At 40.7% G+C, this 26,706-nt stretch overlaps 1 protein-coding gene, 1 pseudogene and 2 gene segments (V, D, J or C); 1 reads left to right on the top strand and 3 right to left on the bottom strand.

Annotated features, from left to right (window-relative positions):
- Positions 1-2,461: 2,461 nt before the first annotated feature.
- LOC121933896 lies at positions 2,462-4,558 on the bottom strand. The segment is given in 3 exon segments: positions 2,462-2,522; positions 4,011-4,386; positions 4,472-4,558. Coding segments are annotated over 3 exon segments (483 nt in total).
- A 7,375-nt stretch (positions 4,559-11,933) lies between these two features.
- Positions 11,934-12,491, bottom strand: LOC121933895. The segment is given in 2 exon segments: positions 11,934-12,301; positions 12,390-12,491. Coding segments are annotated over 2 exon segments (414 nt in total).
- A 2,494-nt stretch (positions 12,492-14,985) lies between these two features.
- LOC121933894 lies at positions 14,986-18,100 on the bottom strand. Its single transcript, XM_042473882.1, is given in 6 exon segments — positions 14,986-15,039; positions 15,041-15,140; positions 15,142-15,355; positions 15,459-15,645; positions 17,550-17,923; positions 18,016-18,100. Coding segments are annotated over 6 exon segments (975 nt in total). The 5' UTR covers positions 18,062-18,100.
- A 5,839-nt stretch (positions 18,101-23,939) lies between these two features.
- LOC121933893 overlaps positions 23,940-26,706 on the top strand; it is a 7,092-nt pseudogene continuing 4,325 nt past the window's right edge.

Here is a 26,706-nt window from a genome sequence, read left to right as displayed (position 1 = left end):
CTGAAAATGAAAATCAAATTGGGAATCAGGGGATCCTTGCATAGAAAAATGTACAAGTTCCTGCTTTTCCTGATGAGAAAAAAATTACCTGGGAGGACTAGAAAGAAAAGGCAGAGATTCAGCCAAAGGATCATGTCTCTGACTGTTTAGAGTGTTTCTGGAATTAATTCCTGAACTGGACCAATATAGTTTGTTTGTGAGAGGTTGAGAGATTGAGACTGCAGCTTTAAGGAAGTGAAAAGGAAGTGATTTGCATGGGCTCCATATTATAAAAGCTGCATTTATCCTTCCTTCTGGGCCTTGATTCCTGTCCATCTGGAATAGCTGCACTGAGGGGGATACAAAACCTTTGGGCACAGCTAAAGAGGGCTTGGCTGCTTTGGGGGCCGACAGTGACCTTTTTGCGGATGAAGGAACTTGGTTCAGATTCATCTCTGCAATAGTTATGATAGAATAGAAGCAGATGTTTCCTGTGAAGGCAAATATAGACCCTTCATAATTTCTCTCCTATTTTCATATGCTGGGGACAAAAAAAGAGAAAAGAGTAGTAAATATTTCCTTACCCTGAATATGAATTCTGGAACCAGCTGAGAAAGTTGAGGATAGAACACATCATCCGTGTATCTGTGTGAATGTACACTCATCCCTCCACATTTGCGGCTTTGATTTTTGTAGATTTAATTATTCATGAATTTTATTAATATGTTCTCTGTAGGAATATGTAGGTCCTCCAGGGTAACTCTATGGTCAACTTTAGCCAAAAGTCACACTGAAAGACCTAGCAATTCCTAGAGAGAACACTAGGCATTTGTAGCTCCTCCGGCACAATACTATGGCAGATGTTGTCCACAGATTTGCAATGGAGGACCTAAAAATTCCCATCTCATCAGTGAGGTGGAATTGTCCCATCATTTCCCTTCATTTCACATTTATAGAATAAGCCGTTAATACTAGTGACAGGGCAATTCTGCTTCAGTGACAGGATAATTATCAGATAAGTGTGATATGTATGATATTATTTCACATGATCATGATAAGGATGGGAGAGAGATCCACTTTGCACCCATCCCCATCTTGCCCTCCTTCTCATAATTTCCATAATCTTTTTTATATATAATTGAAGACTCTATCTATCCATCCATCCATCCAGCTGTCCATTTATCTATCCCTCCATCTATTAGAGAAGGCTTTGCTATCCCCTGGCCTGGTCTCTGTTAGTCACACACACAGGGATACATGAATAGACATGTGTTTTTGGTCAGTGTAGAGATGGGTCCACAATGATCAAAGCCCCACCTCCTGAAACCTGAGGAGGACTCTGATGATGTAATTATTTCCCATCTTGCTATGTGGGCCTAGCCAGATGCTTCTCCATTTCTGCACCACCATCAGACATGGAACATCAGGGAGAGGGGAAGTAACTCTCTCTCTCTCTCTCTCTCTCTCTCTCTGTGTGTGTGTGTGTGAATGGTCAGCTGTTCTACATGTGGAACAACTGTGCTACACTGAGCCATTGAAGCCCTTTTGTGACATTTTTCCATTGCAACACCTCTGTCAGCTATATTCTATTTGGTGGCAATTTCCCTGGTTTTATAGACATTCATTTGTACTAAGATAAGGCTGGCTGGCTGCAATGCGGAAGGGACCCATTTGTGCAATTGAGCCATGTGTGCTGTTCACATTCAAAAAGTTCCTCCATGCACCAAACCTGCTTCAAAACCTCCAAAGAGAGAAGTGCTATAATCCTAAAACACCTGGACCAACATGTGTGTTATGGGGTCCACGGCAGGGCTGTATGAAGTGCTGTTGGTGAGCTTTGCCTTGCTGTAGTGATGTGGAATCCTAGCCTCCAATTTGGCTATGCCTGTTTTGTATTCTATTAGGATCAGGAATGTGAGCTACATTTTTCAGCTGCATAATACGCCTTCATTGGGAGTATGAGTGCAGTATAGACACTCAACATGCCAATGAAGCTGAACTCTGGATCTCACAGGCACAGCACATAATAGAACTGCATCAGTGCCAAGCTGACACCAGAATAATTGCACAAGTCTATATATGGATACTTATCATTGGTAAATAATAATAATAATAATAATAATAATAATAATTTGCCATCATGATTGCTATTCATCAACTATCCTGCACAAGTTTTGCAAAATCAAGGCATCTGTTGCTTCCTTGACTGAATTAATCCACCTGTAATTAAGTTTTACTCTTTTACTACTCTCTTCCACTTTTCCCAGCATTTATCATATTTTCAAAGGAATCACTTCACCTCATGATATGTTCAAAGGACTACAGCCTCAGTCTTGTCCTCTTCACTTCTAATGAGAGTTCAGGCTTGCTTTACTCTTAGATGCCCTCATTGTGATATTTTAGCTGTCCATGGTAACTTAGCACGTTTCTCCCATGCCGCATTTTAAATGAGTTGGGAATAATATCCTTGAAAAAATATCCCTCAAGCTAAAATATCTGCAAGGCTCATTGGTGCATGGACTTTATGCTCACCATCTTCATTTCTGGGAATGTAACACTAAATGTAAGAATCTGGAAATATAGGAATCCAACAGGAGTGATTCCCAGTTACATAGATTCATAGAATTCTAGAGTTGGAAGAGACCACAAGGACCATCCATCCAACCCCCTGCCATGCAGGAACTCTCACTCAAAGCATCCCTGACAGATGGCCATTCAGCCTCTGTTTAAAGACTTCCAAGGTAGGAGACTCCACTACACTCTGAGGGACTGTGTTCCACTGTCGAACAGCTCTTACTGTCAGGAAGTTCCTCCTAATGTAGAGGTGGAATCTCTTTTCCTGTAGTTTGCATCCATTGTTCCTGATCCTGTTTTCTGGAGCAGCAGAAAACATCCCCAGCTCCCAAAGTCGTTCCTCATAGGGCATGGTTTCCAGACCCTTCACCATTTTTGTTGCCCTCCTTTGGACACACTCCGGTTTCTCAATGTCCTTTTTGAATTGTGGTGACCAGAACTGGACACAGTATTCCAGGTGGGGCCTGACTAAAGCAGAATATAGTGGCACTATTACTTCCCTTGATCTAGACACTATACTTCTATTGATGTAGCCTAAAATTGCATTGGCTTTTTTAGTTGCCGCATCACACTGTTGACTCATGTTCAATTTGTGGTCTACTTGGACTCCTAGATCCCTTTCACACGTAGTTTCATTCATCCAGGTGTCCCCCATCCTATATCTGTGCATTTCATTTTTCTGCCCTAAGTGCAGTACCTTACATTTCTCCGTGTTGAATTTCATTTTGTTGGCTTTGGTCCAGCTTTCTAGTCTATTCAGGTCATTTTGAATCTTGATCCTGTCCTCTGGGGTATTAGCTATTCCTCCTAATTTGGTGTCATCTCCAAATTTGATAAGTATTGCTCCCAATTCTGTCATCGAAGTCATTGATAAAGATGTTGAAATCATGCCTTGCTGAAATCAAGATATACTATATCCACAGCATTCCCTTCATCTACCAAGCTGGTAATTTCAAATATCAGAAGAGGAGACCAGATTTGTCTGGCATGACTTGTTTCTCTGAAACCCATGTTGACTTTTTCTGGTTGTGGAATTACCTTCTGGTAACTTCATAGTATTTTTTTCTGAGAAGACTGAAGGGAAGAAGGTGTTGAGTAATTCTGCCTTTTCTTTGTCCCCTGTTAACATTTTGCCATCTTCTCCACACAGTGGCCCTACGATTTCCTTTCTATTCCATTTGCTGTGGACTACTTGAATCCCATCTTGGAACAAAGACAGTGGAGCATAAATTACATTAGTTAATAAAAATATTGGTCCAAAACACTGAGATATAATCCAGTTTGAGACCACTTTAACTGCCCTGGCTCAGTGCTAGGGTATCCTGGGAATTGTAGTTTATTGTGGCACCAGAGCTCTCTGATAGAGAAGGCTAAATGTCTCACCAAACTACAGTTCCTAGAATTCTCTAGCATTGAGTCAGGGCAGTTAAAGTGGTCTCAAACTGGATTATTTCTGCAGTGTGTTTTGGACCATTGTCAACAGAAGGTTTTTGTTCAGCTCCTGATTCACTTCCTTCACTGTGTCTCTTGCACAGTAATACACAGCAGTGTCCTCTGGTTTCAGGTTGTTCATTTGTAAAAACAGCAGGCTGTTTGAATTGTCTCTGGAGATGGTGAAGCGCCCTTTGACTGCATCAGCGTAGTAAATATAAGCTGCATTTGTTGGATGTATGCGTGCAACCCATTCCAGGCCCTTGCCAGGAGCTTGTCTCACCCATTCCATGTAATAGCTACTGAAGGTGAACCCAGAAGCTTTGCAGGACAGGCGGAGGGACTCTCCTGGCTTTCTAACATCCCCTCCAGATTCTTCCAACTGGATTGCTGACTGGACGTCTGAAAAGAAAGGACTAAAATCATACTTCAGACAAACAAAGAAGTAAAATGTATTCATTGTTTTTGTTTGAAAGGACAGGGATACCTTTGAAAACTGTTAAAAGGAAAACAAGCAGAAGCCAAAAAGTCATCTCCTCTTTTTTCGCTGTGAGAGAGATTATACAGAAATTGGTCACAGGACCTGCAGAGTTGGGTATTTGGATCCAGCTTAGTAGGGAGTTTATACACCAGACTGGAACAGGATGTTGTCCATGTATTTGCATAGTCATCAGCATAAAAGTGCCAAAAGAGACTTTTGCCAACCCACACTCTACAGTTAGGGAAATATCAAATTGTACTTTGAAGGAGAAAAAGAGCAGGACAGATAGGTTGGAGGTAGAGGGATGCCATGTGTCCCTTTATTACACAGCCCTTCTCACCTTGCTGCTGCAGAGCCGCTCTACTCATAAGTAGACCAGCACCTCAGCAGCAGCAAAAAAGGGTTGCACACACCCTTTTGGCCACTGGCCCCAAAAGCCCCACCGCACTTTCCCCCTGGGAACTCTGTCCTTGTGAGCCCCGGGCCCAGATGCTCCTCTTCCTCCACCAGGTGACACCAGGGGCAGGGACACCATTGTCTATATACCACCTATGTAGTTGTATTCATTCTATAGCACAGAATGAAACATGATTGTACTGAAGGATTTATAAGAAATCTCTTGGGAGATTGAAATCACTCAAGGACAGATGTTGTTTCAGGAAAGCAACCAGAGGAACCAGTCACCCGCAGAGCTGTACCCACAAGACAGCCCAGGTGCAGCATCAATATTCCAGTTCCCTCATGACTAAAGTCTTTTTTAGAAATTTTGTTCATGTCTCTGCTGCCCTCTTTTGGGAAGCTGGATGAAGGCAAACGCTTGATCTTGCCTTGAAGGTGCTGTTCAAAAAACGGTCCAGTGAATTCATACTTCAAGCAGATGTGTAAGGCATTTTTGAAATCATAGTCAGAGGGATAGAGAAAGAGAGAGAGAGATCTCCTATGAGCCTTCATTTCTCCATTCCTCATCTGTTATACAGTGGACCCTTGTTTTACGCTGGGATTTGGTTCCAAGATCCCCCGTGTATAACAAAATCCATGTATGCTCAAGTCCTATTAAATATAATGACATAGCAAAATAGTGCTCCTTATAAAAAAATGGAAAATCAAGGTTTGATATTTGAAATTTATACTTTTTTTGAATATTTTCAAACCGTGTATGCTTGAATCCATGTATAAAAAATCCAGGTATAAGAAGGGCTGACTGTAATTAGTGATTTATGGAAGATATGAAACATTAACACAGACACATTCATGTGCAGCTAGTTGTTAACATACTAATTAAAAGCATTTCCACAAGCAATTCATCCTCTTTGCCAAACACGCCGTGTTGCTGAACCTCTTTTGTCAACAATGCTACATTTTTCACATCTTGGGCATGTTGGCTAGCCCAGGATGTTCTTTTTCTGGCTTCTTGTAAGAGGCCAGTTAAATTATACAGGGTGGCATGTTTGTGCCGCACTGAGAAAAGGGTTGGGGGTGGAGCCAAGCCTTTATATGGCTGGCACCCCTGCCTTTCTTCCTCCTGCCTCTAAAGCAGCAAGAGTACATCTGGTCACTTTGGGGCTGGGTAGGAATTTTCTCCCGTTTCCAAGGTTTCCCACCCCTCACTGTTTCAGGGGACTTTGAAAATTGGCTCAGGTGGTGGCTTAAATAGATGGTCACTTTCTGTTTCTGGTGGAGATATATAGAGATGAGGTGAAGGTTAGGCCTCTGAAACTATTCCTTTTTTTAGACCATGTGGCTAAACGGGATAGGGAAAGAAACCTTCCTTGGCACTGACCTGAGATAAACACCCTTACGCAAGTCCTATGAGTTGAGTGAGGAAGTCTCAGATTGGTTTTCCTTATGTGAACTGGCTGCGGAGCAACCCAAATATGAGTTATCCATGGAGCTCAGCTGTTTCACCACCTGCCACAGCTGCTCCCCCAGTTTTGCAGATCTCTCAGAAATTACATAACTAGTTAAAGTTAAATAAAGTGGCCTATTTTCTAACCCATGTGCATATCTGGTCTCATTAATTACAAGTAAGTCAGCAAATGAAATTAAAGCTGTGATAGTTCTACTTTTTTATTATTTGCATGTGTCTCTCCCCCTCCTTTTGTCAGTGTTGTGAATGTGCTTCTGTTTTTGTTTTTTTACAAAACCCTACATAGATAATGCCAAATCAATCTTTTTTTAAGCAGTGTCACATGCATTCACCCTTAGGTTTGTTTCTGTATTATACCAACTTTGTTCCCCAAACACTGGTGCAATTTAGGAACTTGCTCAAACACTGTGCATTCCAGATGTAATGAACAAAAATGTACAACATTATCAAATATTTGAAGGATTGATGGTCCCTAAAAGCTGATTCCATATGAACACTTGGAAGAATCTCTTTGCCAGGGTCCCCTTGAGGTCCCCTGTTATGGGTTATTGGTTATGATGGTTTAGGTTATGGAATGTATGGAGCAGTGATGTTATAACTGGGGGAATTGTTTTTGCTGTTGAAACAGTTTTCGTTAAATGGCTGGAAGTGGGAGGCAAAAAGGAGCAAGGCATTCTTGTTATTTGAGTCTCAAGATTGCTCTCCTAGAGAAGGAATGAGAGGAGGGGGAAATTATCAGGGAAGAGGGCAAGTGTGAAGGGGTTATATGCTTGTGTTTAGGGTTCTGCAGCCAGTTTTGGCAAATGCTTATCTGTCATGCTGGGCTTCTCAATAAATCCTTTTTGGTTCATCCATAGAGCCTGGTTATTGAGTTAGCTAAAGGCAAGGACATCACAATCTTCACAGTAAATCTGTCCTACAGTGTAATGGATCTCTTTGGAGGGTGGTGAGCTCTCATACTTTGCCGGACTTTAAACAGAGGTGGGATGGGCATCTTTCAGGAGTGCTTAAGTTGTGCTTTCCTGCATGTCGCTGGATTGGACTAGGTGATCCTTGTGGTTCATTCCAACTCTACAATTCCATAGTTCTATGGTGCTGGTTGGGGATGATGGGAATTGGGAATTTTAGCCATAAGAGATGGCTAGGTTTCAGAATATTGGGTCACAATCATGGAGAGTCAGTACGGCATAGTAGTTTAAGCATTGGTCTAGGACACTGGAAGACCAGGGTTCAAATCCTGGCTCAGCCATGGAAACCCACAGGGTGACCTTGGGTAAGTCACACTCTTCAGCTTCAGAGGATGGCAATGACAAACCTCCTCTAAATAAATCTTCCTAAGAAAACCCCATGATAGGATCACCATAGGTCGGAAATGATTTGAAGGCACACACACACACACACACACACACACAATCATAAAAGCATAGAATTGAAAGGGATCCCTGGAGCTCTCTAGTCCTATCTCCAGCCAGACAGGAAAACAAAAATGTATTCTCCTAAGATTGCCATTCAACCAGTGTTTAAAAAACGTAAGAGGACGAGAGTATACTACCCTGTGAGGCAGTGCATTTCTCTGTCAAACAGCTCTTACAGTCAAAAGGTTCTGCTTTGGACAAACATTCTGTTCATTATCCTTCCAAATTTATTTCATATAAATATGGAGCATGCCTAGGAATTCTAGGTTTTTCCTCTTTTTGTACAGCTCCCCAATTGCCTTGTCTCACTGTGCTTTCTCGGGCACAGAAATATATAGCCGAGTCATCCGATCTTACTGAGTTTAGCTGGAGGGAAAATTCATTCTTGGAGGTGTCTGAAGAAATGATGGTCCGGCTCTTCAAAGAATTAGCATAGAATTTATTTCCTGTATTGACATTTATTGCAGCAACCCATTCAAGTCCTTTCCCAGGTGGCTGGCGGATCCAATGCCAAGCATAAGAAGAAGAAGTGGAGATGGAGAAACCTGTCACTTTACATACTAGATTGAGAGTCTCCCCAAGTCGCACCACTCCTGGTCCTGATGATACGAGTTGGACATCTGAGAAAGCCACTTGGAAAAAGAAAACATTAACAGTGAATATACAAATATTGTGTCATCAATTTGTTCTCTAACAATATATTTCTTAGCATTCCACCAAAAAAAAAGCATGCTTACATCTTGAAAGAGCCAGCAAAGAAAACAAGAAAAGTAATAATTTTATCATGATGACAAAGAGGCACTGTTGATAGTTGAAGAGAGAGGAGGCTTTGATACGGAATGAACAGGAATCTTTCACTGGATGGACTTTTTTTAAAGATTAACTTCCTCCACCTTCAGTTTCTCCTACAGGGATTTGCATAAGTCCCTCCTCAAGGGGAAGATGGAATATAAAGTAGCTGCTCAAATCAGTTTAGTGTTGCCAGGGTTTGTTCATGGCTTCCTTGTCTTTTGTAGGTCTGCCTGCCATGTTGAAAGAGTTCCTAGTTGGGGATGCATGTTGGATAGTCACGTTTTTCCTGGTGATAGCTCTAAACCAAGTGGTTCATTGATGCCCAATATCTGTAATTTCGAGGTATCAGATTTCAAGGTAACATATGAATCTGCTATACAGGGCAGAGTCTTCAGCCTTCAGGCTCGTCATCTGCAGATAGAGCCTTAAGCTCTTTAGGAGAAGGCTTTCTCTTGGTCCCACCACCATCACAGGCTTGTTTGGTGAGGACACAAGAGAAAACATTATCGGTGGCTTCTCCCACTCTCTGGTACTCCCTTCCATGGGAGGCTAGGCTGGCCCTCCTCCATGCTTGCCTTTCACCACCAAGTAAAAACATTTTTATTCAGGCAGACTTTTTAAAATCATGACAGAGGAGGGTATTTTACATTATTATTTTTTTAACTTTTGTATGTTTTAAACTTAATTTTATACTGTTTTAACTAGGTTGTTTTAACTGGGTTTTTTTTTAAAGAAAATGATCCCTTTTGGGAAGAAGGGCCATATGGAAATGAAATAAACTAAATAAATACATTTGTCCCATCAGACCAGTTTTTTACTGACTTTGTACAGCGCTGTGTATAATTACAGCGCTATAGAAATAAAGTTTAATAATAATAATAATAATAATAATTCCAGCTCTCAGTCATGTGTGATATGTCCCATCAGGAGCTTCATCTTTCTCCTCCTCTTCCTTTGCTTGGACTGTCAAAACAATAGTAGAGCGTTAAGCTCCTACCATTTCAGAACATACACATTTTGCTTCCTTGTTGTGAGATTGTGTAGCTGCACCTTCATGGATAATGGTGTCCTTTGCCAGTCAGTGAAATAATACATTTGATAGATTCATTTACATATTTTGGCTTTTTTTTCTGGTGCAGAAAATGTCAGCTGTCATCTGGACTGCCCCCACTAGAACCATGACTTGGGATTTCCTTTTATAGCTTCAGTAAGTAATGGTGTATTTCCCCACCTAATGGTCCTCCTTTCTGGTAACATTTGAAGTTTTTTGTAAAAGAAGTGAAACAGAAGCTATCAGTGTGTGTCTTGCACAATAATACAGGGCAGAGTCTTCAGCCTTCAGGCTCGTCATCTGCAGATAGACTGAACTTTGAGCATTGTCCCTGGAGATGGTGAATCTGCCCTGGACCTTGGGGTTATACAATTGGCTTCCTCCATTACTGCTTATTTCAGCCACCCACTCAAGTCCTTTCCCTGGTGGCTGACGGATCCAGTGCATGTTATAATTTGTAAAGGTGAATCCTGAAGCCTTGCAGAAAAGGTGGAGGGTGCCTCCAGGTGCAACAACTCTGCCCCCAGTCTCCACCAGCAGAACCTCTGAATAGCAATCTGAAAACAAAAATCAAATTGGGAATCAGAGGATTTTTGTAAAGAAAAATGTACAAGTTTCTGCTTTTCTTGATGAGAATAAAATTACCTGGGAGGACTAGAATGAAAAGGAGGAGATTCAGCCAAAGGATCATGTCTCTGACTGTTTAAATGGCTTCTGAAATGTTCTCCCAAACTTGATCAATGCAATTTGACTCTCAGTGGTGGAGACTGAAGGATTTAAGGACAGGACCCAGACTGATTTGCATGGGCTCCTTATTATAAAAACTGCATTTATCCCTCCTTCTGGGCCTTGGTTTCTGTCAGTCCAGAATAGGTGTACTGAGGGTGACAAAATCTTTGGGCACAGCTAAAAAGTTCTTGATAGTTTTGGGGGCTGACAGTGACCTATTTGGGGATGAAGGAACATGGTTCAGATTCATCTCTGAAGTAATCATGATAAGAATATAAAGAGATGTTTGCTGTGAAGGCAAAAATAGACCCTTCATGTTTTTATTTAATTTATCTCCTATTTTCACATGCTGGGAACAAAGAAGAATGAATGTCAAACATCTTCTTACCCTGAATATGCATTCCAGAATGAGCTGAGAAACTTGAGGACAGATGTTTGTCTCCAATATAAATGGAAATAACATTTGATTTAAAAATTCCAAAAATGTTTTTTGGTGGTGGGGGGTTATATTTATGGTTTCCTAATTCCATAAAACATAACTGTTCTTCTGTTATTTACAATATAGCACTTATATAAATATATAATCCCATTATGAAATCTCATTTAACTTAACATCCCCAGTGCCTCTAGTAACAGGGTTCAAATCACCCAATCATTTCATCGACTTGTTGGTTTTTTTAAATATGATTTTTAATAGTTTTCCTAGAGCCTATTCCAAATTTTGTATTTTTCCCTAGTAATCTCTTCAAAATTGGTTTTAAAAAACTATTTTGAGAGTTGAGAAACCATGACAAGAAGAACCCTGGACTGACAACCATCTTCATAGTTCAGGACTTATTCTGCATGAAATGTGTATGTGGTTGTTTTGTACATTATTATTCCTGCATAGCAGATACTAACTACAGGAGGTTGATTTATAGCACAGAAGGGTTATCACCCTTCTCAGCTTGAATGAAGAGAAATAATTGTTTTTTGTGCATAAATGATGCATTTTGTGTCCTCTGCATCCTGCTTTACATGAGTAGGGGGAAACTGAATAACATATGTATGCCTATCAGCCTGTTTGCCTCTCAATTTGCCACCCAGAGTTTAGACAGTTATTTCTGAAAAGTAACACAGGCCTTTTCTGCACTGGTCAGGATATTCTGGGAGGGAGCCTAGAACATTCTGGCCTCACAACTGCCCTGATCTGCCCCCATAGCCTGGCCCTTGGTTCCTCACTATCTGCTTGGGTGTCCCACCGAGTCTCCCGGTTCATCCACCACTGTCACAGGTTGCTTGCTTCTAAGATCTGAACGAGGCACCCAGTGATGATGATGTGACTGACACCTAGTTCTAACTTTAGAACAAGAGACCCACGGTAGGGACAGACACACTGGGTGGCTTGGTGGGATGACCATGCAAACAGCCACCACAGTGCAGGAGGGGAGGGCTCTGGATTGCAGCTTTAAGGACGTGAGCCAGCAAGAAAAACTTTTTTAAAAAATCATATTAAGGCTGTTCAGTTCTTGTGCATAAAATGCCAGCTGTCATCTGGACTGCCCCCACCAGAACCATGGTTTGGGGTTTCTTTTTATAGCTTCAGTGAGTAATGGTGTGTTTCCTACTTAATGGTCATCTCTTGGGAGACATTTGAAGTTTTTGTACAAGTTGCAAAACAGAAGCTGTCACTGTGCTTCTTGCACAGTAATATAGGCCAGAGTCTTCTGGCTTCAGGCTTGTCATCTGCAAATAGGCTGAACTTTGAGCATTGTCCCTGGAAATGGTGAATCTGCCCTGGACCTTGGAGTTATACCACTGGCTTCCTCCACTACTGCTTACTCTAGCCACCCACTCAAGTCCTTTCCCTGGTGGCTGACGGATCCAGTTCATGTAGTAATCAGTAAAGGTGAATCCTGAAGCTTTGCAAGTAAGGCGGAGGGTGCCTCCAGGTTCAACAACTCTGCCCCCGGTCTCCACCAGCAGATCCTCTGCATGGCCACCTGAAAATGAAAATCAAATTGGGAATCAGGGGATCCTTGCGTAGAAAAATGTACAAGTTCCTGCTTTTCTTGATGAGAAAAAAATTACCTGGGAAGACTAGAAAGAAAAGAAAGAGATTCAGCTGAAGGATCATGTCTCTGACTGTTTAGAGGGTTTCTGGAATTAATTCCTGAACTGGACCAATATAGTTTGTTTGTGAGAGGTTGAGAGATTGAGACTGCAGCTTTAAGGAAGTGAGCCAGAGTGATTTGCATGGGCTCCTTATTATAAAGACTGCATTTATCCCTCCTTCTGGGCCTTGACTCCTGTCCATATGGAAGAGGTGCATTGAGGGTGCCACAAAACCTTTGGGCACGGCTAAAAAGGGCTTGGCTGCTTTCAGGGCTGACAGTGACCGTTTTGTGGATGAAGGAACTTGGTTCAGATTCATCTCTGGAATAGTCATGATATAACAGAAGCAGATGTTTGCTGTGAAGGCAAACGCAGACTCTTCATATTTTTATGTAAATTTTCACATTCAATTTTTACATTCTAGGGACAAAGAAGAAAGAATGGCAAACATTTTCTTCCTTTGTATATGAATTCCAGAACTGGCTGAGAAAGCTGAAGATAGGACACTTTATCCATGTATGTTTGTAAATATATCTGCATGTCTGTATACAAGCTAATGAAGCAAAAGCAAACAAAGTTCAACTGCAAGAAGGAATCCTCTACCAGTACAAGAAGATCTGGGTGCTTCATGAAGCAATATTGAAGGTTGGCTTACATTTCAGCCTAGAAGAGACCACATCTGCTGCTTTAACTGTCACAGCTTCAACTTACGGAATCCTGGGATTTGTAGTTTCATTTTGGCTCCATGGCTTTCTGTTTGGGAAGGCTAAAAATCTCACAAAACTACAAATCCCAGAATTCCACAGCAATGAGCAATGGCAGTTAAAGCAGTGTCAAACTGCACTAATTCTGCCCTGAGCAGGGCTTCGAACCCAAATCTCCAGATTCATGGTCCAGTGTTCAAACCACTTCACTCACTTCCATTATCAATCCTTCTATATAGATTGCCTAGTTTTTCACTAAGAGTGTTTTGCAGGCTGTTTTTCACCTCATTCTCTGTCAGTCAGAGAGATTGTACAGAAATCAAAAACACACATCATAACTAGTTCTGTTTATGCTGCATGCTGGAAAAGTGGGAATAAGGCTTCCTATGTTTTATAGATGATATTCTTTACCCTCTATGCTCTTTTGTGAGAAATTGAAGACTTCTGTGAGACTTACTGCTCTTCCATACTGCAGAAATAAAGCAGTTTGACACCACTTTAACTATCATGTCTCCATCTTCTTCATTCCATTTTCCCCATGGACAATCTGGTAAGGACAGGAAGACAATGTGGCTCACATTGGGTTTGTGGTTTTTTTAAAAAATGTCCTTGCAGTAGTTATATGACAGTTCTGGCTGCAATGTCCTGCTTCATCTCATGATATGCACTTGTCTTGATGTGTATCGTCATTCTTAAATTGCTAGCATTAAGTTAGGCAAAGTCAGTGAAGTATTGACATTTGAACATAACTAAAACAACAAACAATACAATACAGCATTAAAATGTCCTTATAATAAAGGCAGCACGTAGCAGTAAAATACCGTTCGGATTGAACATTGTCCTAAATCAGCAAGGATCCAAGGAAAATTTAGGAGCTGTTGCTGTGAATCCTATTGTGTGGGTCCAGATACAGTAGATCCATTACACAGATTGGAACTTATTTAAGTTTTGATGTACCAATTTCTCACTTACTCCATTAATGTATTCTACTTGGGATTATGTTGTAGTCTTCACTTGGTCCCTCAAAAAGAACAAAACAAAAACAGTAGCTCAGCATTTTTGGAAGACATTCTACTATTGGACTACCAGCACGGCGGCAACCTTCTCCTTACTTGACTTAATGTGGTGGTGTTGGTGGGGGGGAAATGGAGCAAGGTCTCCAATGAGAAAAGATTTGTGTATGTTTTTGGGTGAGAGTACTTTTTCAGGTGAATTGGTTCTAAACCCATGGCAGTGAGACCAGAAATAGTCTGAGATCAAGTAGAAATGATAGAGCATTGGCATGTTGTTGCTGTTGTGTGCCATCATGTCATCCCAACTTATGGCAACCCTAAGGTGGACCTATCACCTTAGGGTTTCCGGGGCTGAGAGTGTGTGACTTGCTCATGGCCACCCAATGGGTTTCCATGGCTGAGCAGGAAATCGAACCCTGATCACCAAAGTCGTATGTTCCAATGTTCAAACCACTATGCCATACTGGATCTCAGAGTACTGGCATACAGTCGACCTTTCTTATACACGGATTTATTATACACAGATTCAAGAATACACAGATTTGAAAATGTTCAAAAAAAGTATAAATTTAAATATCAAACCTTAATTTTCCATTTTTTTATAAGGGACACCATTTTGCTGTATCATTATATTGAATGGGACTTGAGCATCCACGGATTTTGTTATCCACAGGGGATCTTGGAACCAAACCCCAGCTGATAACAAAGGTCCACTGTATTATGTTTGAATTGTCCAGGCTCCAAAGAACAAGAGAAACCACACTTAGAGGATTACTTAGCTTAGTGTTTACTTGCTCTGCTCCTATTTTTCCTACTGTTTCTTTATTTCATTTTGTTTCATTGATTCAGTGCTTTCTAACATTGTTTCCTCTTTTTGTACACAGTTCCCATTGGCTTCATCTTACTGTGCTTCTCGGGCACAAAAATAAACAGCAGAGTCAGCAGCTGTCAGGGAGTTTAGCAAGAGAGAGAACTCATTCTTCGAAGAGTCTGCAGAAATGGTGGTCCGACTTCAGAGAAGGGGCATACCATATGCCCCCAGTGTTGGCATTTATTCCTGCAATTGCTTCAAAACTTTTCCCAGGATGCTGTCGGATCCAATACCAAGCATAAGAAGAGGAAGAAGCAATAGAGAAACCTGTCACTTTACAGACCATTCTAAGATCCTCTCCAGGTCTCACCATTCCTGGACCAGTTGGTACAAGTTGAATTTCTGAAAAGGCCCCTAGAAAAAGAGAAAGAAAAATGGCAATGTCTTGATAATATATCATGATCTCATCAAGGGATTCACCAAAATTTCTTAACTTTCCACAGAATTGTACACTTACATCTTGGAATGGCTACCAGAGAAAACAAGAACAGCAATGATTTCATTGTGTTATTGAAAAGATGTCTTAGCTCTGTGTTGAAGACAAGGCTTTGAAAGTCAGTGTAAATTGAACTCTGTAATATGATAGAGGTCCTTTTGTAGAACAACTCTCTATGTACTGGATGGATTTGCATGAGTCCCTCCTCCTATGGCAGATAAAATAGGGGCTAAAACAAACTGCCCTGAAACAGCTGGCTGGAAGTGCCCATTTTAACTCTGGAGGGATGCCGCAGCAGCCAAACCACGCAGCATACCTCCGGAGGTGCCCAGCTGATGTCACACGTGTGCCATTGGCACACCAGTGATGTAAGCAATGTGCATCAACATCTGTATGCTGCACATCCCTTACGTCATCATGGTGGTGCCTGTGTGGATGGGATGCCTCCATGTTGCTGCCGCCCATAAAGACTAGGGTTCCAGAGTGTGTGGTTGCTGTGTGCTCTGGAACTCTAGTATCTGTGGCGGCACGCCACTTTGGGCCCGTCTGTCCCAGGCCTTAGTTGTACAGAGCAGAGTTTGGGCATGGTTTGACCCTGTACTCTATATTTGTGCATGAAGTGTACTTCTGAATAGATTTTATGACTTAACATGCCTTGAAGAAGGATCACTACTTTTGCACTGGGTCCAGGTCTTTTCTGAGCCAATGCAGTACATGACTGTTGCTTACGTTTTTAAGCCTCATAGCAGAGCTGCATAGGTTTTATCCCACTAGACTTTTAGCTATGCTTTGTATGGTTCCAGAATACTCCCCTTTCTGCAAAGCAGCTTAGATGATCAAACTACTTTAGGGCAAGCTCAGTACATTTTTGTTGCCTTAGACAAAGCATAGGATGGAACCCTACACATGCAGAAGCTCCATGACTTGGTAGCCACTACACCACAGGTGACAGGACAACATCCTCCAGCATGCTTGAGACAGCAGACTTACTTGTGGAGGTACAGGTTATGCCAGGGGTAGGCAACCTGCGGCCCGGCAAGGCCTTGGGACCGGCCCCCACCCGGTCCTGCCGCCGATTGCCGCCGGAGCCTTTGGCCTCTCGCGTGAGGGTGTGGGGCCTTTGGCCTATCAGGAGGAGGCGGGCAAGGGGGGCAAGCGGCAGGCAAGGGGGGCAATTGTCTATAGAAGCCTCCGAAACATGCATTTACATTAACATTTTAAAAAAAATCAGCAAAAGTGTCCTCCATTTGAAAATTTTGTCCTACATTTGCCCCGGTTTATTTATTTAATTAATTTTGTTAAACATTTATTTAATTATTTAATTTTTGGCTTCAGCCCCCCCAGTTGTCTGAGGGACAGCAACCCGGCCCCCGGCTCAAAAAGCTTGCCTACCCCTGGGTTATGCGGTACATATCCCTGTCCTCTATCTTTTTGCTTTGGTCCAAGTTACTTCTGTATTCTAGCCTGCCTAAATACCCTAAAGGCACTAGGTCCTGTCTAATCTTGAATGCTAAGCACAGTCAGCTCTTGGATGGGAGACCACTAATGAATTCCAGGTGTTGTAGACTAGATTTCAGAGTAAAGAACTGGTAAAACCACCTCTGACTATTCCTGGCCTAAGATAATTCTATGAAATTCATGGGGTCAACATAAGTCAGCAGATGACTTGGAGATGCTTAAAGTGTTTTAATTGATGTAATGTGTCTGTTAAAACAATGGATGCTGGCCATGAAATCCTTCGACTTCATAATGTCTGTTAATTGTTGTATTTCCTTGCCTTGATCCATGGGGAGAGGTGGGCAATAAATAAATAAATAAATAAATATGTCTAACCGCATACAGTTCTTTTACCAATATCATTACTGATGCAAGCACTACTTTCATTTAGTCACATATTATAACATGCAAATTTCCAATCAGGTTGTGGAGAAAACTACACTATGGAGCAAATCTGAAATCTGTTTTTGGATTTAAAACACCCAATTCCTATAAAATCACCACCCATTTTTTTAAAAGTTTGTATGACCTCAATTTTGCAGGCCTGTGTATTGTTATTAATAGCAGTCCACCAAATTCTGCAGTTCAGAGACCCAAATGAACCCAGATGTCTACCAGGAGCACAGGGAGGGGTTTTTCTTTTTGTCTTGTTGCAGATTCATTTCCTCTCACTGTGTCTCTTGCACAGTAATACACAGCAGTGTCTTCAGGCTTCAGGCTGTTCATTTGCAGATACAGCATGTTTGAGGGATTATTCCTGGAAATAGTGAAACGGCCTTTCACCGTGTCAGCATAGTGCTGCTGGCTCCCATCAGTATATATTCCTGCAATCCATTCCAGACCCTTTCCAGGAGCCTGTCGCACCCAGTTCATGTAGTAGCTGCTGAAGGTGAACCCAGAGGCTTTACAGGAGAGTCGAAGGGAGTCTCCGGGCCTCTTTAAGTCCCCGCCGGACTCCTCTAGTTGTGGCTGAACATTGGATTGGACATCTGGAAAGAATAGGAAATTGTCAAATTATCTTCAGAGTAACATCTGGAAAAGAACATCTTTTTGCACTGTAAAAAAGAAAAGGACAAATTACCTGTGATTCCTGTTGAAATTAAAACAATGTGAAGCCAAAATATCATTTTGTACGCCTCTTTTTGGGGGGAAGGATTTGCTAGAAAGCATTCACAAGAACACAGGGGTGCGTCTTTAGAGATATATGTCAGAGGGAAGGTGCATGAGATGAATTTATAGAAGATGTATCCCCTGAATTTACATAGGCTTTGATATAAAAGAGAAACAGTCTGAAAGTAGGTGTAAAAGAGATTTGAATGAAAGCAAGCCCACTGTGCATTGCATGTATGCTCATCCTGTTTTTGCTATTTGGAAACAGGGTTCTAGGTGTCTTTTTTTTTTTTAAACCCCTGCATAACCTATTTGACAAAATCAGTAGTATCATAAAAGAAATATACAGGTATTACAATGATATGCTTCTACCGTCTCCCCCTCAAAATAAGGCCCCAGCTTCATCTCTTTGCTTATGTTACCTATTGAAGATCTGAAAGACAGCAGATCACGTTGCATATGTGGAGTCCAATGGAAATAAATTCTGTGTCTGTGTTCAGAACAGAGCAGAGTTAACTTTAAAGACTGAACTGACATCATTTTAAAGAATGGACTTTCTCTAAATTTCAGAACAATGGAAGATGGCAACGCTTGTGGAGTGTGGGATGTGAAGAAATCTTGTCATATGCCCAGCAAGCTTTAATGCATTAATGCATTTAATTTAATATAATGGTGTAAGGTGTGTGTGTGTGTGTTGTGTGTGTGTGTGAGAGAGAGAGTAGTGTAGTGAGAGTATTATTTTATTTGTATTTATTATGGTATTTATACCCCGTCCTTCAGCCCTAATGGCTATCAGAGTATGTCGTGTGGAGAGTAGGGGGATACATACATACACACAGTGTACAGCTGCAAATTTATCAATAGGGAACCTAGCAAAATCTGACACTTAAAGTGGTGTCAAACTGCATCATTGAGTTAGATCTGTTAACTCTTTTAATCAAAATGATGATGATGATAATGATGATGATGATGATGATGATGATGATGATGATGATGATGATGATGATGATAGGAACTCTCTTGGAGAGTCAACCCTACAAGGGATCAGAACAATGTTTGTTTTTAAACAAATGGCTGAGGAAAGAATAGGTCTTACAGTTGAAACCACAAACCATGATGTTCAGCTTTGCTATGGCCAATGAATTTTGCCATCTATGCACCACTGCTGCCCTCTTGTGAGAAACAGATGGAGGACAGATTAAGGGACAATTTGAATGTCCTGCATCTACACCATAGAAATAATGCTTCTTGACACCACTTTAAGTGTCGTAGCTCCAGCCTATGGCATATTGGGATTTGTAGTTTTACAAAGTCTTAAGCCTTCTCTGCCAAAGAGTGCTGGTGCCTCACCAAACTACAAAACCCAGGACACTGTAGGTTGGAGACATGGCAGTTAAAGTGGTGTCAAAGTGCAATATTTCTACAGTGTAACTACACCCTGGATCAAACCAGAACTCCTTTGAAATGTAGTGAATTTAGATCTAAACAATTCTAAACATTCATTGGCAGTTTAGATTTGGAGGGACACAAAGACACGGATGCTGTCTCTCCAAAAATGTGTGCATATCTGCTTAATAGCTAAACACAAGGAAACTATCGAGGTGAGGATTGGTGGGAGGAAAAGGAGGAGAGGCTGTTTTTGTGACTGGCAGTTCTAGATCAAGGAGAAGGACAGGGCACAGCAATCCTCCCTTTGGAAACTACCATCTAGCTCAGAACCAAAAAATGATAAGTCATATTAGCTCATCCACACAATTCCACATAAAGAAGAATAGAGAATCCCAAGTTGTCTGTCCTCTGCTGCTGCTTAGTACTTTTTTACAGGTTGCTCCAATCGTTCACCCTCAAACCAATCTCAAGCAATGAAAGTTATGTGGATTGATTCTTTTCACTTGCTGGTGCCTCAAGGATATCACCAGGCAAGCATTTCTTCTACCTAAGTATCTCCACTCTGTAACTGTTAACAATTGCTATACAAACATCCCATGGAACAATATGACACGGATTCTGCGAAAAAAGCTATGTCTGAGGCCAGTAAGGACGCAACAGAAAATTCCCACTCATATAGAAGATGTGAAAAATGACTGATAATACACCTCCGAGGCTTAGATTTTTCTTCATGTCTGCGGGGCTAGGAGGTGACAATGTGAAATTACATCCCTCCAAATCATATCGGGAAGGCAGTGAAATGCCACAGCTAGCAGAAGTTACCCATCCAATAGATTCATTCTCAACTCTCAGTGAGGACTATGAAGGGGTGGAGGGAACAACATTTAAGCCCTGCATCAGAATCAATATAGACAAAGAAAGCAGACAGTTCAACAAGCAGGATAATTGATATGTATCAGAAATTGCTTATACATTCAATAAACAAAGAAACAAACCAGGCTATGACTTATTCATGCATAATGTCAATATTTTTGTTGTTGCATAATTTCAACTTATGGAAACCCTAAGGCAAACCTACCACAGAGTTTTCTTAGCTAGATTTGTTCAGAGGGGGTTGCCTTTGCCTTCCCCTGAGGCTGAGAGAGTGTGACTTGGCTGAGGTCATCCAGTGGGTTTCCATGGCAAGCAGGGATTTGAACTCTGGTCTCCATAGTTGTGGGTCAACACGCAAACCACTATACCATGGTGGCTATCAAAAATCAATATACACCATGTTATAGATGGAATTCCATATCATTGTATCTTTCAAACATTCCTTGGAGATATCCACTTGTTTGAATTCTCACCTGGTAGCTTGATTCTGGAAACCTCTGCTGTTTGGTGCCCTAGACTCATACGTTTTTAAAGGGAGGTTTTTCAATTGTGCATGTTTCTCTAGAGTTTGAGACTTATTGGTTTGGGCTTTAGTTGTGTTTTTGAGACATTTTGTCTGAAGAGGTCAAGTAAAACATTCTGCTTCCTAGCTGTCATGCCTTGGGCATTTAGGACACCAGACATGGTCAATGGATGTTTGCAATTAATATGTAGACTGTATGTCAAGGTTTTAATTTTATCTATCAGACTTTTCTTGGGGGACATTATTTGGACAGTTCATCAAAAAGTTCTGACGTATCTGAACAATATGTGTCAGAACACAGAATATCTAGACATGCCTTTGCCAGGAGAGGAAGATTAATCATCCAGTATATGGAACTGGCACTTGCTAAATATTGTTCTTTTAAATCTAGGAATTTTAAAATAGAATTCATAACAAGTAGAAAACAGAATTTGTAAAATATATATGAGAGTTATACCTTTTTCAGTACCTTTTTAATTAGTCACAAATATTTTGAATGTCTCACAATTTCTAGTTTCTGTACTGTGCATCTAAATATTCCCTTCTGTTAGTGAGACATATTTTTGTTATTGTTGATCATGGACAGGTGCTCATTCCCTTATTACATCATGGTGAATTTTATTTATTTATTTATTTATTTATTTATTTATGTATTGGGTTCATAGCCTGCCTTTCTCCCAAACTGGGATTCAAGGAGGAATTTAACTGTGAGCCAAATTGTAATTAATTTAATGGAATATTACTTCACTTTAGAGATGCATTTTACAGAGGAAGTGAAGACTAGGGACTCTAAGCTATTCTGTTTTTATCTCAATATTTGTTTATATCAGTTTTGATCTCAATGTCTGAATATTTAGGAACATTGCTTCAACTCTGATAGAACTGGGGGTAAGCTATTTGAGAATAATGACTTTAAAATGGCTTCTTCTAGCTGGAAAGACTAGAAGTGCAGACAAAGTACAACAGCAGTTCTTACTCTCTGATATCAAGATACATTATAATCAGACAAGAGTGAATACATCAGTTTCACAGCAACCAAGAACTTTACAGGCAACTTCCCCTATAGAAAGACCTATACTGTCTTATCTTGGGATGTCATCATGAGGAGGACATCAGGTGCCATTGCCAAGTTCTGTCCAATTCTATTTTCCTTCTCTTTGGCTATACTCTGGGACCAACATCAGAGTTTGCTTGTGGACCTGGTCTTCCTCTTAGTATCTCATGAGGGAAGACAAGTAAACACCTATTTTCCAGACTGTGTCAACCATAGCTGGAATTTGGCTGAAGCAATTATCTTCCACTATAATTATGAAAATCACTACAATTGCTTCTGTGAGCCAAATCTCCAGCACCTTTCCAGAAGAGGCACGAAAAACAATCTCTATCCAGGTCAAGAAATGGTTATAAAATCCTCCATTTGGAGCTAGGATGAGGGGTCTGTAGGCAAGGCTCTGTCAGGTTGAACTTAGATTTGCCCCTTTCATTGTATCATAATGGTTTGCTTGCTGTCTGTCAAGGTATGCTTTTCTAATTATGTTGATGTTGTCTTAAACATGAAGCTGATACACCTCTTCCTTACAAAGTGAGCTGTGAACCAGGGCCACTTTTTAAAATTTAGATTGATAGCTGTCAGGTTGTTGGCAGATGCAAGCAAATAGACATTTAGCTGTGAGAATGATGAGGTTCCTGGCACCACTTCTTCTGCTGACTCTCCATCAATGCAAAAGAGAACATGCAAAATGCCCTAGGAAGGATTCCTTCCCCATTCCGGTTCCTCATGAGTGGCATCAGCCTGGGACTCTTCTTATTGGTGGCATGGCTTCTCACATCATTTGTTTGTTCAATGAACTTTTCTTCAGAAGGGATCCAAATGACTTTGAAGAACTGGGTATTGGTTTTCAAGTGTAAGGAATGCATCCACTTTCTCTATATCACATGTACTTGAAAATGTAAGAATGGTATAATTCAGGAAATAGAATTTTCAAAGAATATTCATAGGAAGTTCATTTGAATCAGAATATTCATGTCTCAAAATGTTATTTATCTGCACCATGTATTTTCTGCAGTTTGACTGGCCAATGAAGGTATTGCTGTTTTGTGGGTTTTAGATGTTATAGTAGTTTGCCACATGGCAAACACTGCTACCCCAGATAAATTGTTTATTTTTTGTGTATCACGTGGTTTTCTAATTTGTTCTCAGTGTCCTTCACCTAGATATCTTCTTTCCATAATAACAGAAAGCTTTATCAGGAATTTGACATACTATGTTGACATGAAAAATGTGGGAGATCTGAGCTTGTGGTGGGGGTGAAGGAGGCACTGAAAAATGATTTTAACAGGAGAATATGGTTCTAGTGAGAACGTCAAATTAGAAGGAATCAGTTATGAAAGAACTTCAATGGAAGCTACACTATCACAGGCTAAGGAAACATACACAGTGAAAGAGAGTAAGGGAAAGAGAAGTAGGAAGGACAATTGCTTTGTTTTATTCCTTCTGAAATGTCATGTAACTCTGCTTACAGCATGGTGACCAAGTTCTACCAGCATGTCCTGGCTTTGGCATTTGCCGTAAATAAAATAAACGAGACTCCTGAAATTTTACCCAACACCACCCTTGGTTTCCAAATCTATGACAGCTACTACTTTGAGAGGATGGCATATCGTACAGTTTTGGACTTGCTCTTCAAATCCCAAAGATTCATCCCAAATTACGAGTGTGGTCCACAGAAGAACCTAGTTGCTGTAATTGGAGCACTTGGGTCTGATCTCTCCTTCCACATAGACGAACTGTTAGGACCCTATAAGATCCCACAGGTAAAACTTCTATGGGAGGGGGAAAGGGTTTTGTTTGTTTCTTTGCTTATGAAAAGCTTAACTTGCAATGTTCTTTTCGTATTATGGTGATGCTTGTTTCAAAGACTCAGAGATATGCTCAGTGATGGGGAAGCTTTATTTCAAATCTACATACAGTATATCAAATAGAGAATAGGGTTTTTTTCCTCATTCATTATTTCATTTATCTGAAGTCATTGTGCATGGTCTTTTAGCTTGCCTATGGTTCCTTTCCATCAAAAGCGAGTGATGTGAGACATATTTCGTCCTTCTACCGCATGGTCCCAAATGATTCCAAACAGTACATGGGGATTATCCAGCTGCTTCAGCATTTTGGATGGACATGGGTTGGCCTCTTCACTGCAGATGATGAAAGTGGGGATGAATTTTTGCAGGTCATGGAGACCTTATTTTTCCAGAATGAAATCTGCTCAGCTTTCACACAGAGATTCCCACGGCACGGCCGTATTCTGGACAAACAGGACAACAATTTTGTGAGAGTAGAGGTGGATCATAAAGTCAGAATATTTCTTATGCATGGTGATGCTATGATGATTATGTGGATGATCACATTCTTTAATGTATTACTTTCTGAGGAGATGCAAACGGTCTATTTTGGGAAGCTGTGGATTACGACAGCACAGATTGAGTTTATTGTAACAGGCGTCACAAGGGGATTAGACTCTCAAATATTCAAAGATACTATATCCTTTGCAGTTCACTCAAAGGAACCTGTAGGTTTCCAAAAGTATCTTCAGAATCTAAAACCTAGTCATATAGAAGGAGGTGACTTTCTTCGCCAGTTCTGGGAACAAGTTTTTGATTGTTCAGTCCCAAGTCCCAAGGAGCCAATGCAGACTGATGATATATGTACATGGGAAGAGAAGCTGGAGAATGTTCCTAAGTCTGTTTTTGAAATGGACATGACTGGTCACAGCTACAGCATCTACAATGCTGTGTACACTGTGGCACATGCTCTCCATGCCATGGAAGTATGTAGAGGAAAACTCAGAATGACGTCAGGTGTTAAAAGAATCAAATGTCAAGATCTTCAGGCTTGGCAGGTAACATTTCCATCATAATTATTTTTCTTTCAGATAGCTAAATAGCATCCCAGTCAGTCAACTATAAAAGGTGCTGCAATGATGTTACAGTGATGATGATGATGATGATGATGATGATGATGATGATGATGATAACAGCAGCAGTTATTACTGTATTTCTCAGCATTAGTAGTGCAATAATGCAGGGGTAACCTTGAGCCAGTGTGGTGTAGTGGTTTGTAACCATACCCTACGCCCCCATATAGGGTTTTATATTTTCATATCTGGAACCAGTAGTGGAATTGGAGCTAGCAATAGAGGAATTGGAGAGAAATATAGAGCATGTTACATCTTGAGATAATTCAGTGTGATTTTTAAGCCATTCCCCCAACATTGAAGGAGATACTGATACAATTGGGGGGGGGGACCCCAGTCCCTCCACTTTTGGGAGTTACAGGTTCGAGTGTTGGACTACAACTCTGGAGACCAGAGTTCAATTCCCTGCTTGGCCATGGAAACCCACTTGATAACTTGGGAGAGTCACACACCTTCAGCCCCAGAAAACTATGTCATAGGGTTCCCTTAGGTTCATCATAAGCTGGAAAAGACTTCAAGGCATACAGCACACAGCAGCAACAACATACCAGGAGTGTCATCCACAGCATCTCAAGCAGCAGCAATAAAACTCTCTGCCATTTACATCAAAAGTAGCTTCTGTGAAAAGAGACAAAGGGGGTAAAAACACTTAAAATACAAGTTCAACATTAATTACCAATGCCAAACACCCTCCTTTAAAAAGCAGTAGCAAGCATGGGAAGAGAAATAGAAAATTATGCTTATCTTACCCAATGGATCTCAAAGTGACCTTTGAATGCTGTATAAGTCACGGCACAAGGCAATGTACAGTTTTTGTACACTTTTAGAAAGCAAACAAAAAATTATCCTGAATCATCTCAAGATGTAGCATCTTCTGCAGTTCTCTCCAGTTCCACTATTTCGTTTCCAGCTATAACAGAACATAGAGAGGATTATCTCTATGAGGAGATAATGAACAAGTTCAATTGGGCTGCTATGGAGAAGGTGGAAAGGAAAGGTAGAGGCAAGGTTCATTAACACACTTGGGACACTTCAGGACCAAACTCTTGATGGATATGGAACATTTTATTCCTCACAGTACAGTGATTTCAGAGCAATTCCAGGACTTCAAGCAGTAATAAAAATATTTGAAAAGGTCTGCAAATAGGCCAAATATCTTTATCTCTTTTCTTTTGTTATTAGCTCCACCCCTTTCTTCGCGCCACTTTTTTTAACAACTCAGCCGGAGAAATCATAACTTTCAGTGATAATGGAGAACTGATTACTGGGTTTAACATAATGAACATGGTTATATTCCCAAACAATTCTTTCCTTAAAATAAAAATTGGAATGGTGGATCCCGATGCAATTGATGGAAAGCATTTGATCATTAATGAGGATAGGATCAAATGGCGTGCAAGATTCAACCAGGTGGGAATTCTTTGGTTTTCTTGGAGGTAACTCATTTAGCAGTTGGACATTTCTTTTTCTGCCTGACTAGAAAATGTCCTCAGTGATCTGCTTCTATGTATGGCAGCAAAAATAAATGGATATGTCATATTCAAGTACTGAGCATCTTTGATCTTCACATTTAAAAAACATAGTTTGATATATTTAGTAGAAGCAAAACACAGTAATTTTTTGCAATATATTAATGAAATGTATGGAAAGATAAAGGAGCCAGATAAATTTTCTTACCAGGGTACCAAAGGTTTTTATGTCACCCCTTCAATTATATTTATTTTCAAAATGGGAAAGAGCAGTAAAGTTATTGTTGTTGTATGCTTTCAAAAGTTTCTGACTCAAGGTGACCCTAAGGAGTATCTATCACAGAGTTTTCTTGGCAAGATTTGTTCAGAAGGAGTTTGCCATTGCCTTCATCTGAGACTGAGCTTCTAGGATAGTTGTTATTATTATTATTATTATT

Source organism: Sceloporus undulatus, chromosome 6 (assembly GCF_019175285.1).
Source record: "Sceloporus undulatus isolate JIND9_A2432 ecotype Alabama chromosome 6, SceUnd_v1.1, whole genome shotgun sequence".
In the NCBI taxonomy this organism is placed as follows: Eukaryota; Metazoa; Chordata; class Lepidosauria; order Squamata; family Phrynosomatidae; genus Sceloporus; species Sceloporus undulatus.
Note: the sequence above shows the minus strand (reverse complement) of the source record. Positions and strands in the feature narration are given on the sequence as shown.